This window comes from Etheostoma spectabile, chromosome 6 (genome assembly GCF_008692095.1).
Source record: "Etheostoma spectabile isolate EspeVRDwgs_2016 chromosome 6, UIUC_Espe_1.0, whole genome shotgun sequence".
Lineage (NCBI taxonomy): Eukaryota > Metazoa > Chordata > Actinopteri > Perciformes > Percidae > Etheostoma > Etheostoma spectabile.
The window spans coordinates 6,913,148-6,925,096 of NC_045738.1; the positions used below are offsets into that span (position 1 = coordinate 6,913,148).

Genomic DNA, 11,949 nt, shown 5'->3' on the forward strand with positions numbered 1-11,949 from the left:
ATAATATGTGTGTGTGTGTGTGAATGTATATATGTTTATCTATTTATATATAAAATTACAGAACAGTAAAAAAAAAAATCATAATGTTCATGCAAATGTTCAAATAGTGCAAAATTATTTGTTGCAAAATTTTCCAAAATTATGAAACGCGGATTTAAAATGAATCATAATCAGTTTGATTAAATAAGATATCAAGCTAAATATACTGCAGGAGTGTCATATGACAGAACTGTTATGGGTGGTCCCACGAGACATTTTGACTCAAGGGATACTGGCTGGCTCACCGAGCCACCATGGCCTGTAAACAACAACAGCGTCAATTTGAAGTAAACTGGATGTGAGTCTCGGCCTGTTGTCTGGCGCTGGTCTCACTAAAACGAGTACACTGAAGAGGTTTTCAACAATGCGTCGAAGGTGTGTCTGGTAAGTAAATTCCAACCTTTAAGCGAGCATGAACTGTTTTGTTTTTGCTTCACACCATCACCCTGAACCGTGCACTAAGCTAGCTAATGTTAGCTATATTAGCCGCAGTTGCAGCTAACACGCTACTCTTAGATAGCCTGAAAGCATTGCGCTATTTGTGAAGATGTATTGAAGTGGCTCGATGACCCTTGAGTTAGTTAGCTCCACATTTCTTGACGATTTACGGGGTATGCTTATATCGTAGTATTACGAAACGTTACAGAATGCAATATCAGCCAGACGTATCTAGCTAGCTAGCTGCAACCAAAGCTACTATTAGCTGTTGCCTGGGTTTATTGGTTTATTGGTTTGCTAGCTAGCTAGCTTAACGTTAGCTGGATGCATTCATGAAAATACTCCTGGACAGTGGCACTACTGTTTACGGTAGCAATTTAACTGTACATAATGTTCTGCATGCTGTAACGTTACTGCGTACGTTAACGTTATCGCAATGCCAACAGGGGCCAGCTAGCTAACGTTAACAAACACTGACTAATGTGACCAAATGTTGATGTCTTTATGATTTCTTTGAACAAAAAAATCTTAACTAAGCACACAAAACGTTGCTAAATATCGATGAGTGTTTTGCTTAAATGCGACCAATTTAAATCATGTAAAACAATTTAGATGTTGGTAGTAAATCGAAAGAGGATCACTAGAACGGCACATTAAAATGTAACTATCGTTCTTTTTTTTATTGGAGCCTTTTGTGTTCAGTTCAGTACAATCATTTTAGGAATAATTTCCTTTAAGTTTTTTTCAATTCAACTCAAATAATTTGTTGCATTTTAGCAGTATACTAAACGCATCAGAAATCGCGATATTCAACAATGTAATCGTGTTTCTCATATTTTCCCATATATCATGCAGCTCCATCTGGTTCCAGTCATATTCTAACACCACATCACTTCTTTTGTGTGGCAATTAATGTGCCAGGTTTATTTAAAGGGTTTAGTTTAGTAGGTTGACCAACATAAATCATTATAACATCTGATAGTTAATGCCACTGTTTCCTGAAACTAGGGCAAGAACTTGTGATTATTTTTGGAAAATTCTATTACAGTTTCCAAGATGTTTTGAAATGTCTTATTTTGTCAGGTCAACAAAAAAATTATATAAAGCAGAGAAGAGTACCAAATTCTCTGAGCCGGAGACTGACATGATACTTTGCTTGAAATATTACTTAAAGGAATAATAGACTATCAAATTTTAATCTGCCAGGGAGTCCTGGTCGAGATAGACGGCAAAACAAAAAGTGTGTGTGTGTGTGAGAGACACACACAAACGCATACACTGTATATCAATCAAAAAGCCATAATATCCGTGTGTGTGTGCGTGCGCGCACATACACTGTATATAAGCAAAAATCTTATAATCTCCTTTTGTGTCACCCTCAGATTGATAGCCTTCAGACGGGACCGGCTTCTCTCCACTGGGTAGATTACTAGCCATGTCCTCACAGCAGACCAACAGTTCAGCCTCCAACAGCCCCACCAGCATCTTGGGTTCTCCTTTCTCAGTTATCAGTCCCTCACTTAACTCCCCAGTGGTCTCACCCTCTCTGGGATTTGGACCCATCAGCAACAGTCAGGTAACTGGCAGCCATTATAGTCTATGAATTTATGTTATTCTTTACTTCATTTTTGATTTAAGAGATTAATCTACTTTAGTTGTAGGACACCAGTGTTTGTTTACATGGGCAAAGGCTGCATATGTTAGTTTTGGGTAACCTGCATTGCATTTCTCTTTACAATATTTACAGTGCAATTAAAAGAGGACAAAGCATGTTTGGATAATGCAAAAAAAACATGTAAAATGACATATAATTAACCAAAGACATTACAGTGTTTTCTTCTTCTTCTTCTTCTTCTCATTATTATTACTATTATTATTTTGGTTGCTTTGTGTATTCAGATCTCTTCTTCAGCACCTATATCAGGGATGCACTCAATCAGCAGCTCAGAAGATATCAAGCCTCCATTTGGCCTGAGGCCCATGCCAGCTCACAGCCCTGGAATGATGTTGTCTCAGAAACGCATGTGTGTCATCTGTGGAGACCGCTCTTCTGGTGAGTTAGTGCACTAAGAGCAGGATTAGCAGAAGTGAAGCATCAGCTTTAGACAGTTTTTATTTAATTTAAGTATGGATAATCCCCTGCTGTCAAATGTGTTTGCCTGTGTTTCCTCAATTTTAAAAACATGGATCTCAGTCACTGTTGCTAAAAGAAATAGGCTACACAATGTGTCAGACTTTCACCTTCACTTTGGTGTTTTGTTGGATTTACCCATCAGCCTCTAACTTTTTAATTTGTGTAATTTACAGGCAAGCACTATGGAGTGTACAGCTGTGAAGGTTGCAAAGGTTTCTTCAAACGAACTGTGCGCAAAGACCTTAGCTATACCTGCAGGGATAACAAAGAGTGCCTGGTCGACAAACGCCAGCGCAATCGCTGCCAGTACTGCCGCTACCAGAAGTGCCTGGCCATGGGCATGAAGAGGGAAGGTATGCAAGGAACAGGGTCTAATTAGAGGTTTCAGTTCATTTTGAGAGCCTGTTTGGCTATTGAAGGTTTAGAAACATGTGTTTTTTTGTGAGCTGTCTTCCATGCAACTATACAAAGGAGGATACATTGGAGTTTTCTGCAACATAGAGTTAAATATAGATTTTTTTAGAATGATTTAAACATTGGCAGTCATTACATTTCTTAGAATAACCAATTATGCTAAAGGAAGCCCAATTAAATTGATTAAGTACTATTGGATTAGTACTATTTCCGGCGTAGGTGAGGGTGGATGCTAGATTAGATAAGATAAAGGGTAGAGACGAGTGTATTGGGGCTGGTTTATATAACTAACCCCTCTCCATCTCTTCTCTTCATTTTCTCCTATTCTACCCTTTCTCCATCTTTCAATAGTGATCAAACATGTAAAGTGGATAAAAGAAGATGGAAAAGATGAGGGATGGATGAGTATGACATTGAAATTTTAAAGATACTATATTTTTATGTTACTTAGAGAATTAGCCTGTTGTGTTAGACATGCAAAATTGTTGACTGGTGGATTGATGTGTGAAAACGCAAATGATGGAAAGCGAGGATCGCTGTGGTATAGTGCCTTGTGATGATACACTTCTTTGTAAAACAAGCAGTCAGACAGGTGTAGTTATTTGATGAATCTGTGTAACTGTGTTTAATGTCTGAGTGGATTGGTGTTAAAGCCGCAAAATATATAATGAATCATTAGGTCAGTTTTAAGTATCTAAACTGTGTGCAGTATAGGATACATATATTACGAGAGGTGTTTTACTAAGTCTGTGCAGCTCAAATTTTGGCTCCAGATTTAAACAAAGTCTGTGCGCTCTGCTTTGCCAGTTTAATCACCATGTCAGTTTGTTTTGGCTGTACTTCTGTCAGTGTCTGATCTGCCAGTGCAATAGGTAGATTACATGTTACAGTGTCAGTATTTTCAAAGACGTACTGCCAGTTCTTTTGTTTTTTCCCACCAAATTTGATTGAGGAAAGTCAGAATATTTTGGATCAGACAACAGCAACTGTTCTTTCACCTCATTGAGATCACAGTCTCCTTTTGGGTTTCTGCAGACAACATATAGACTCTTAGTTGACTGCCGTTGAGTTTTAACACACTTCACTTGCAAATCTCTGTTGTCATAGTGCATTGTGTACAGTGCCACTAGAGTAATGCTGCCTTTTCAGTTGGGGTGGGAAAACGATAGATTTTTTTGATGTATTGGAATTCTGTCTTTTAACTATTTAATATTCAACTGTAAAACACTTGGCTAATGCATGTTAGCTAACTGGAAGGCATGTTAATAACAATCTCATGCATGTAACTTCAAACTGCCAGTTACTATACTTTTGTTTATAATAGAAGTGAATTCATCTGACTTTTGTCATGATGGCTATTAAATATGCTATTGTGAATGTACTATACAGTAGAAAACCTGTGACACAATCTGGATGTTCAAAATATACATTGAGAAGCGTTTCATAATCAGTTCTTAACTTCCTGAATCAAAATCTAATCTAAAGAATGTAGCCTACTGTAGAAATTGCCAACCCCACACTTGAGGAATAATTGACTGTAATCCACTGAATGCAACCCTTTTGAAATTGACTTCTGCTGTCATGATTACATTTTTGTCAAGACAGTTTAGAGTTTGAACAAGACTTTTTCAGTGCAGCAAAAGCCCTGCAAAGACACAGATCACTTTGCATAATATCACTCTTTAACCCAAACATTCCATTAGTTTACAGTTTTCATTCTTCAGTATTTACCATCATCTCATTCCTTTTCTCCCCCCTCCACTGTTTCCTTGTGTTTTGTCTGACCCAGCGGTCCAGGAGGAGCGCCAGAGAAACCGTGAGCGTGAAGGAGAGCTTGAGTTCAGTGTTGGCGTGAATGAGGAGATGCCTGTGGAGAAGATTTTAGAGGCAGAGACGGCTGTGGAACAGAAGACTGAACTTCACTCTGATGGCGGTTCTGCTGGCAACTCTGTGAGTAGTTACAACATTGCAATCAATAGATTTTTATATATAAATATAAAATTTTTCAGTCATCTGCATGATGGGTTTGACCCTCATGTTTTTAGAATAACCTAATTAAAAGCATGCTCTTAAGCACTGACTTAAATTGCTGGAAGTATTTGGTTTGGATGTACAACTAAGAAAATATGGTTTGTTTGGTTTCAGCCCCATGATGCAGTTAGCAATATCTGTCAGACTGCAGACAAACAGCTGTTTGCCTTGGTGGAGTGGGCAAAGAGAATCCCTCACTTCTCTGAACTGCCCCTCGATGACCAGGTCATCCTCCTGCGTGCAGGTACGATAGATTAATGAAGTATCTCTATGGAACTGCACCTTCAAAATCAACACATAGAACACGGAGATCAGATCACATCATGTCTTTGCAAGTTTATTAGAAGCAGATCATGAATATTACAAAACACAATACGAAGAGAAGCAAGGCCAAGGATACTTGATCAAATAGTCTGTTTCTATTTTCTAGTGTTAGCCTTATACAATTAGAGTACCCTGCATAAAAGATAGTGTTGTGTGAACTGCCAATTACATTTTATTTGAATAAATTAAAAACTAAATGTCCAAATTACGGTAATATTGTTGATAGCCCGAATGTTGCTATTTGTGCATGCATAGATGAATAAAAGATAGAATCGATATTGTTAAATACTGAACAGTGAAATATATTTGAGGATGGCAACAGGTATTCTTTGACAAAAGTTTTTCTTTTTTTCTCTTTGTATTTTTGAGTTATGCAGCTGTAATTAGAAGGATATAGAAAAGTGTGCGCCTTGTTACCTGTTATGTGTTCGGTGATATCCCTAAAAGGTTTTACTGGTAATAACTTGAGTTTGTAAATTGCATTGGTACACTGGCTCAGGACCCAGTGGAAGTGAATCTCAAAGGGAACTGGTAGCTATCAAATGTTTGCAACAGTGGACATGCATCCTGATGTGTCAGGGGCAAAGTAGTGGTGGTGTACACAGTCACACTGAAATTAAAACAGTTTCATAGTACTTGTTTCACTCTCAGGAGGGAGCTTTACAATCAACATCTTCAATTCAAAGAGTTCAAAAACAGCCATTACTCATTACTTACCAGTTTTATTGCATTTCATTTGTCAGGCTGGAATGAGCTCCTCATTGCTTCGTTCTCCCATCGCTCCATTGGTTTGAAGGATGGAGTTCTCCTAGCCTCTGAGCTGCAGCGCGACAGTGCACACAGCGCAGGAGTTGGAGCCATTTTTGACAGGTGTGCTTATGAAAACTGTCAGCATACTCAAAGCTAAATTGTAACTAATTGTAATGCATGCGTAGTGTCTTTATAATAACTGGTTTCATTTAACACAGGGAGAGTGTGCAGAGCGCAGAGGTTGGTGCCATATTTGACAGGTAATTTTACACTTTTGTAATGTGTGTTATGCTCGTTGTGTTTTACACTTTGGAACATTTTACAAAATTCTTTGCAAAATGTGTTATTATTTAGGGTCCTTACGGAACTTGTCAATAAAATGAGAGATATGCAAATGGACAAAGCAGAGCTGGGGTGCCTCCGAGCCATCGTCCTCTTCAACCCAGGTGCCTGCGCAGTGCGGATATCTAATTTGTTTCTAAATTATAAGATTAACATTTTACAAAATGGGATATATCTCTTTAAAATATTTCAAAATATTTCTTTATGATATTGCAGATGCTAAAGGTCTTTCCAACACCGGTGAGGTGGAGCTCCTTAGAGAAAAGGTCTATGCATCATTGGAAGCCTACTGCAAACAGAAATACCCAGAGCAGCAGGGAAGGTAAATGTCCTCAGCAATCACAAGCTTGACATACTCCTGTATTTCACTCGACTGCATTTATTTGACATTGTAAAATAGTTAAAAATCATGGGTGCAACATTTATCGTGTCAAGCTAAATAATGTTGTCTTTGCTCCATGCAGGTTTGCTAAGCTCCTTCTTCGACTGCCAGCACTGCGATCTATTGGCTTGAAGTGCTTGGAGCATCTTTTCTTCTTCAAGCTTATTGGCGACACACCTATTGACACTTTCCTCATGGAAATGCTTGAAGCTCCCCATCAGTTGTCTTAGATAGGAAATGCGTACTGTGGTTAGGTTTAGATAGCTGAAGTCTGGGAAGCTGGAGTGGGACTGGAGTGGCACTTTAAGTTCTTTGAAGATTTGTCAACTTGTCTCACTGCTGTCTGGGTTACACTATTTTAGTGCAGCACAGATTTGCTCTTTAGACCAAACCCAAGGCTTGGCAGGATCTAAAAGCTGGTGCTATATGTTGAAATAACTTCCTGAGTAACTATGGTTTAAAAAAAAAAAAAAAAAAGTATTTTTAAAAATGTAAACATTTACATATTTCCCTCACAGGAACTATAATTTGGGTATACATTTTTATATAAGCTTTTTAGACATCTCAAACATCAAGCTTCAGTTGTTTCTCCAACTGAACTGATCACCAAACCCTATTTTTTAAAAGAAAGGCAACCTGAATCATGTGTATGCATTAAGGACATAGTCTTCTTTTTATAATTTGTAATTCAAGCCAGCTCTAAACGAATATAATTGTACCAAACAGTTGTCACCGGGAACTGTGTCCAACAACAGCTCTGAGTTTACTTGTATCCATTGCAGAAGATGAATTCCTAACAGTGATGATAGAAGACAAGTCAGCGGTTGAAAACTGTCAGGTCGGACTTGTCTTTGTTAATTGAGGATCCGCTTTATGTGTCTGGTAATACACAGTTAGTGTTGTTTACTTCTTTGCCATTTTATAAATCTAATCACTTTGTGGTTAACGATTAAACTGCACTGCACACTTGCTATGTACTATTTCTAAAACGCTTTTAATAAACACCTGACCTTTAATAGTCAGGAGTTTTTCTTTTGGTGCTATTTCAGTAATAATTTGACGTTATTGGTGCAGTTGCACACCAAACCACAAACCTAAGGAAAATATGCAAAACTGAAAATCCCTTTGTTAATCTTTGTTTAAAAAATGTAGCAATATAAAATGTAAACGGCATAAGATCTTTCTGCCTGTCATTCAGGGGTTTTACAAAGTAAATCGTGTCTGGTGGAAAGGGAATACTCCATTTTGTAATTTATCTATACAATTGAAAGGTACTGTGCAAAAGTAATTGTTCAGGGAAAATGTCTATTGATAAATTTGAATTATGATCAGGATATACAAATTATATAATTCTTAATATGTGCCCTTGTATTAGTTTTCAGCTAGTGTAAAGCAGAACATGTCTTGGATTGCACTGGATTTGCTGAGACTGTTTCAGCTGATTTTTATTTTTTGTGCTTTTTTTTAATGCTCAATTGTTTTTTTCCCAAACTTTCCCCCCTTTTTGTAGGTAGCTGTCTTGTTCATCGTCGTCTCTGCAACTTATTAAAAGCAAACCATAATCACATTTAGATCCATAACACCTGTGGACGTATAGGAATTTTAAACAAGACCAAATGGGGTCTGTGTGATGGCCATGTGTAAACCCCAGATGAGCTGTATTGGTGCGCTTGTCATCGACCTCTATATGCTCTTGAACATAAAGTGACTTGAAGCATGGGTTGTGTGGACTGAAAATAAAAAGGCTTAAGTTTTCTTTGGTTTTCTTTTCCCCCCAAAAGTGTTAGATGTGACATATTTTTCTAAAACAACACAATTAAAAGATGTAGTAAAAACAAATAGTCAAAAATATTTTTCAATGAGCCTTTTAATTGTATTTGTTACATAGTTTTTGCTGTGGGCATAGATGCAATAGAAGCCTTGGTTGTATAGCACTTGTTTCCAAGTTCCACAGTGATGTTATGGCACAGGCAGCAATGTGTGTGATGGGCTAATGTTAAAGAAGAAAATGTTGAGTGCAATGAAATCAAAGGCTTCTAAGGGATTCCACAGGACTAGCTGGTGAACTTAATCACTACGTTTGTTTATTTTGCAGTCTGAAGTAAAAAGGTTTAATAACACAAACCTAAAACTCTGAGAACCAACGTGAACCTCCTTTTGTATCAAGCAGAAGTGACACCTTTTTAAACCAAGTATGGCTTGGTTTGCTTAAATTATATTTAGAATAATACTGCTTTTAGTCTATTATACACTATTCTACACATGGAGCAAAAAACAAAACGGGAACAACAAAGACATTGTCATGGCATTTACATAGTTTTACAGCATTCCCCCTATATTACTTTACACATCTATTCTGTCTTGTTTTTGACAAAAATCTACAATCTGGGAAACGATGAGCCCAACCCAACTAACTTCAGTTCTAAGTTGCATGCTACACATTGAGTCTAAGGTGCTGAATAGTTTTCAGTTAAAAGAAAAAAAAAAGAAAATGTACTGCTGGTGGGGTTTTATGTATCATAATTCTTGTTTCTCCCAATGGCTGTTTCCATCACAGTGAAAATTTGCTAGTGGATAGATTTACCTTGCCTTATATAAACCAAAACAATTATTAATTAAGCCAAGGCCATTCCAAATTAATAGCACTATGACTTCATCAATAGTTTGACCTACATAATAAAAGTTAAACTGCGGGCTCTTTCTTAGTCACTTCAATATCGATTTACATGTTTTAAAACAGATAAATAATGGACATTTAATGTGCATTCATATTACTAACTCATATAAACCCTGATGTTCACATTCATAGTTAGGGGGTGAATGTCCAACTATTGACAAACTCAGGTCTCCTGTGATGCCAGTTAAACTACATATTAATTTGGCCTGGTCTATTTTTAACTGTTATATTTTACCGAGATATTGACTAGAGTGGAACAATGCATGTCCATATTCCACAGTAAGGCAACAGGATACAGCCAATGTGCATGACCGATCCTAAGTTTTCATAAATACGTTAAAGCTATCTTCATAACATACCGTTTGATCCAAGACATAACATGGAAAAAAATTGTTTTAAAAACACTGGTTAAAAATAAATCACAGCTCGTGAATGATGTACGTTGCAGTATTATCCTCTTGCTTGCTGCTCAGACTGCACATCTAACATTTTCTTGATTATTTGTCCCTGAAAATGTCTAAATAAATAACTGTCTCTGAAAGGCACTCTGAGATGTGCAGGTCATAGTTTCTAGAAGATAAAACTACATAACTCTGATGATTGCTCACCTGTAACACCTGCCTTCCTCATACTGTCTCAGTCCATCAGTGAGAATAGTTCACACATGATGAATACATTTGTTTACAACTTACAAATATTGAGAATTATTCTGAAACTAGTATCACCCGCAGTAACACAACTGTTGACTTTTTCTCTGATAAATCCTTATCCAGTCAACTAGCAGACATTTGACAGAGCTTTAGATGCTCATCTGTCTTGGATGTGTCCACTTTGATTAGATATTAAAAACTGTGCTACTGTTGATTTGCTGGTTAAACGGTTGAGTATTTTTCAGATGTCAGTGGTTCATCAGTGTCAAGGATTTCACATTCCATTGATACCCAACTCTTACATCCAGTGCAATTGTTCCTTATTTGAGCACCTTCTCGAGCAAAATGAAGAAAAAAAAAAAACTACTACAGTAGTATATAACAGAATAACCCTCTGCATAAAGCCATCTATTCAACAGATGAAATGTCTTTAATTTTCTCTAAAGCTGCAGGGCTGACACTAAACCCAAGCAGCGGAGATTTTAGTGTCTGTACCACACTTCTTGCCCTTTGGATTCAGTCAAGGCCACTGCGATTGAAGCATACACTGCCAACTCTTTTGATGCCCTCCACCGTAAAAAACGCTTTTGCACAGTTTGTTTGTATGCAATGTCACGTTCAAAGGGTGATTGTGAGTAAGCTTCGTGAGTGCATGTCATTGATGTTTATTCAGCAATAGCAAAGCTTAGTGGTTTGGATGCAGCGCTCCATTTCTGCTCTCTGACCGTTAGTTCATGAATAAAAACCTTTAATCCATTCTCTTCAGGAAGCCTATGTATCAAACGCATAAAGATGAGGTCAACTCATTGAAGCTAGCGGGATTTCAGTGCCAAGCCAGAGTGGAGTGGGTTGCCAGGTTGGGAGTAGGAATTGGAGGGGCAGTGAAAGGGCTCCCAGACTTCCTTATGTCCACCTCACACCTGCATCTCTGAACCACTGGACAAGCCAAGAGCATTTGCCTCCTCTGTTGTCAAACCATTCTTCAGTGTCCTCCTCACTGTGCAGACAGGATGAAAAGTGTATTATTACAGTGTTTGCACATGCAGCTGATTACACGTCTGTGCATGATAATAACAATGCCAATTGGCCAATAGTTGACACGACTCACATGATTTTCGGTTGACTCGGGATCGTCTCCTCTCCCGAGGTTGCGTCCGCTGGCTGGGCCCCTGAGTGGCTGACCTAACAATCCTTTCCATGATCTCATCAGCTGTATCATCTGTGCAGTTAATTGGGTCGTCACTGGCAGAGCACCATGGGGGAACACACCCTAAAAAAGTAAGATTTAAGGACAGGTTTAAGAAATCTCCACAGTCTACAGCCACAAAAGTCATAGTATAGTATGTCATAAAAAGGCATAGTATAAAATGTCACAAAAAGGTCATAAAAAGTTATAGTATGTCATAGAAAAGTCATAGAATAGTATGTCATAATAAATCATAGCATAGTATGTCACCAAAAAGTCATATAGCATTTCATAAAAAAAGCCATAGTTTAGAATGTCTAAAACAGTGATAAAAAAGTCATAGTATAGCATGTCTAAAAAGGTGATGAAAAAGTCATATCATAGCATGTCGAAAAAAGTAATAGTATCGCATGTTGCAAAACATAATGAAAAGTCATAGAATAGCATGTCGAAAAAGTGATAAAAAGTCAAAGTGGAGTATGTCGAAAAAATTATGAATTATGAAAAAGTCAGATACTGTAAGAGGTGCTGTGAGAGTATGGGGTGAGGGGGTCCTAAATCTGAGGCCATGGTTCTCAGCAG

At 37.7% G+C, this 11,949-nt stretch overlaps 2 protein-coding genes and 1 long non-coding RNA gene across 9 annotated transcripts in view; 2 read left to right on the forward strand and 1 right to left on the reverse strand.

The window, feature by feature from the left end:
• Positions 1-11,949, forward strand: part of LOC116691083 (uncharacterized) — a 26,884-nt gene that overhangs the window by 1,793 nt on the left and 13,142 nt on the right. The window contains exon 3 of the long non-coding RNA XR_004332421.1: positions 8,718-8,727. This is a non-coding gene — a long non-coding RNA (uncharacterized LOC116691083). The remainder of the gene's footprint in view (positions 1-8,717; positions 8,728-11,949) is intronic.
• rxrbb (retinoid x receptor, beta b) lies at positions 211-8,609 on the forward strand. Of its 2 annotated transcripts, XM_032518356.1 has the most exons (12): positions 211-423; positions 1,860-2,053; positions 2,377-2,530; positions 2,785-2,964; positions 3,377-3,430; positions 4,815-4,975; positions 5,171-5,300; positions 6,124-6,250; positions 6,349-6,390; positions 6,485-6,576; positions 6,689-6,794; positions 6,937-8,609. In XM_032518356.1, exons 2-12 carry the CDS (start codon positions 1,913-1,915, stop codon positions 7,082-7,084), a joined length of 1,335 nt encoding a protein of 444 aa, XP_032374247.1. In that variant the 5' UTR covers positions 211-423; positions 1,860-1,912; the 3' UTR covers positions 7,085-8,609. The 2 variants fall into 2 exon arrangements, with proteins under 2 accessions (XP_032374247.1, XP_032374248.1); XM_032518357.1 differs by lacking the exon at positions 3,377-3,430.
• fhod3b (formin homology 2 domain containing 3b) overlaps positions 8,308-11,949 on the reverse strand; it is a 134,391-nt gene continuing 130,749 nt past the window's right edge. For all 6 annotated transcript variants that reach the window (XM_032518285.1, XM_032518284.1, XM_032518286.1 and 3 more), the window contains 2 exons: positions 11,290-11,451; positions 8,308-11,178 (listed from right to left, as the gene is read on the reverse strand). In XM_032518285.1, coding sequence (XP_032374176.1) covers positions 11,096-11,178; positions 11,290-11,451 — 245 coding nt within the window. In that variant the 3' untranslated portion in view covers positions 8,308-11,095. The remainder of the gene's footprint in view (positions 11,179-11,289; positions 11,452-11,949) is intronic.

What these genes read in the sequence shown, in the direction of transcription:
- rxrbb (XM_032518356.1), top strand. Translation starts at nt 1,913, where the DNA reads ATGTCCTCACAGCAGACCAACAGTTCAGCCTCCAACAGCCCCACCAGC. An exon ending in GCGGTTCTGCTGGCAACTCT is followed by an intron (nt 4,976 to 5,170) that starts GTGAGTAGTTAC and finishes GTTTGGTTTCAG; the next exon opens with CCCCATGATGCAGTTAGCAA. An exon ending in CATCGTCCTCTTCAACCCAG is followed by an intron (nt 6,577 to 6,688) that starts GTGCCTGCGCAG and finishes ATGATATTGCAG; the next exon opens with ATGCTAAAGGTCTTTCCAAC.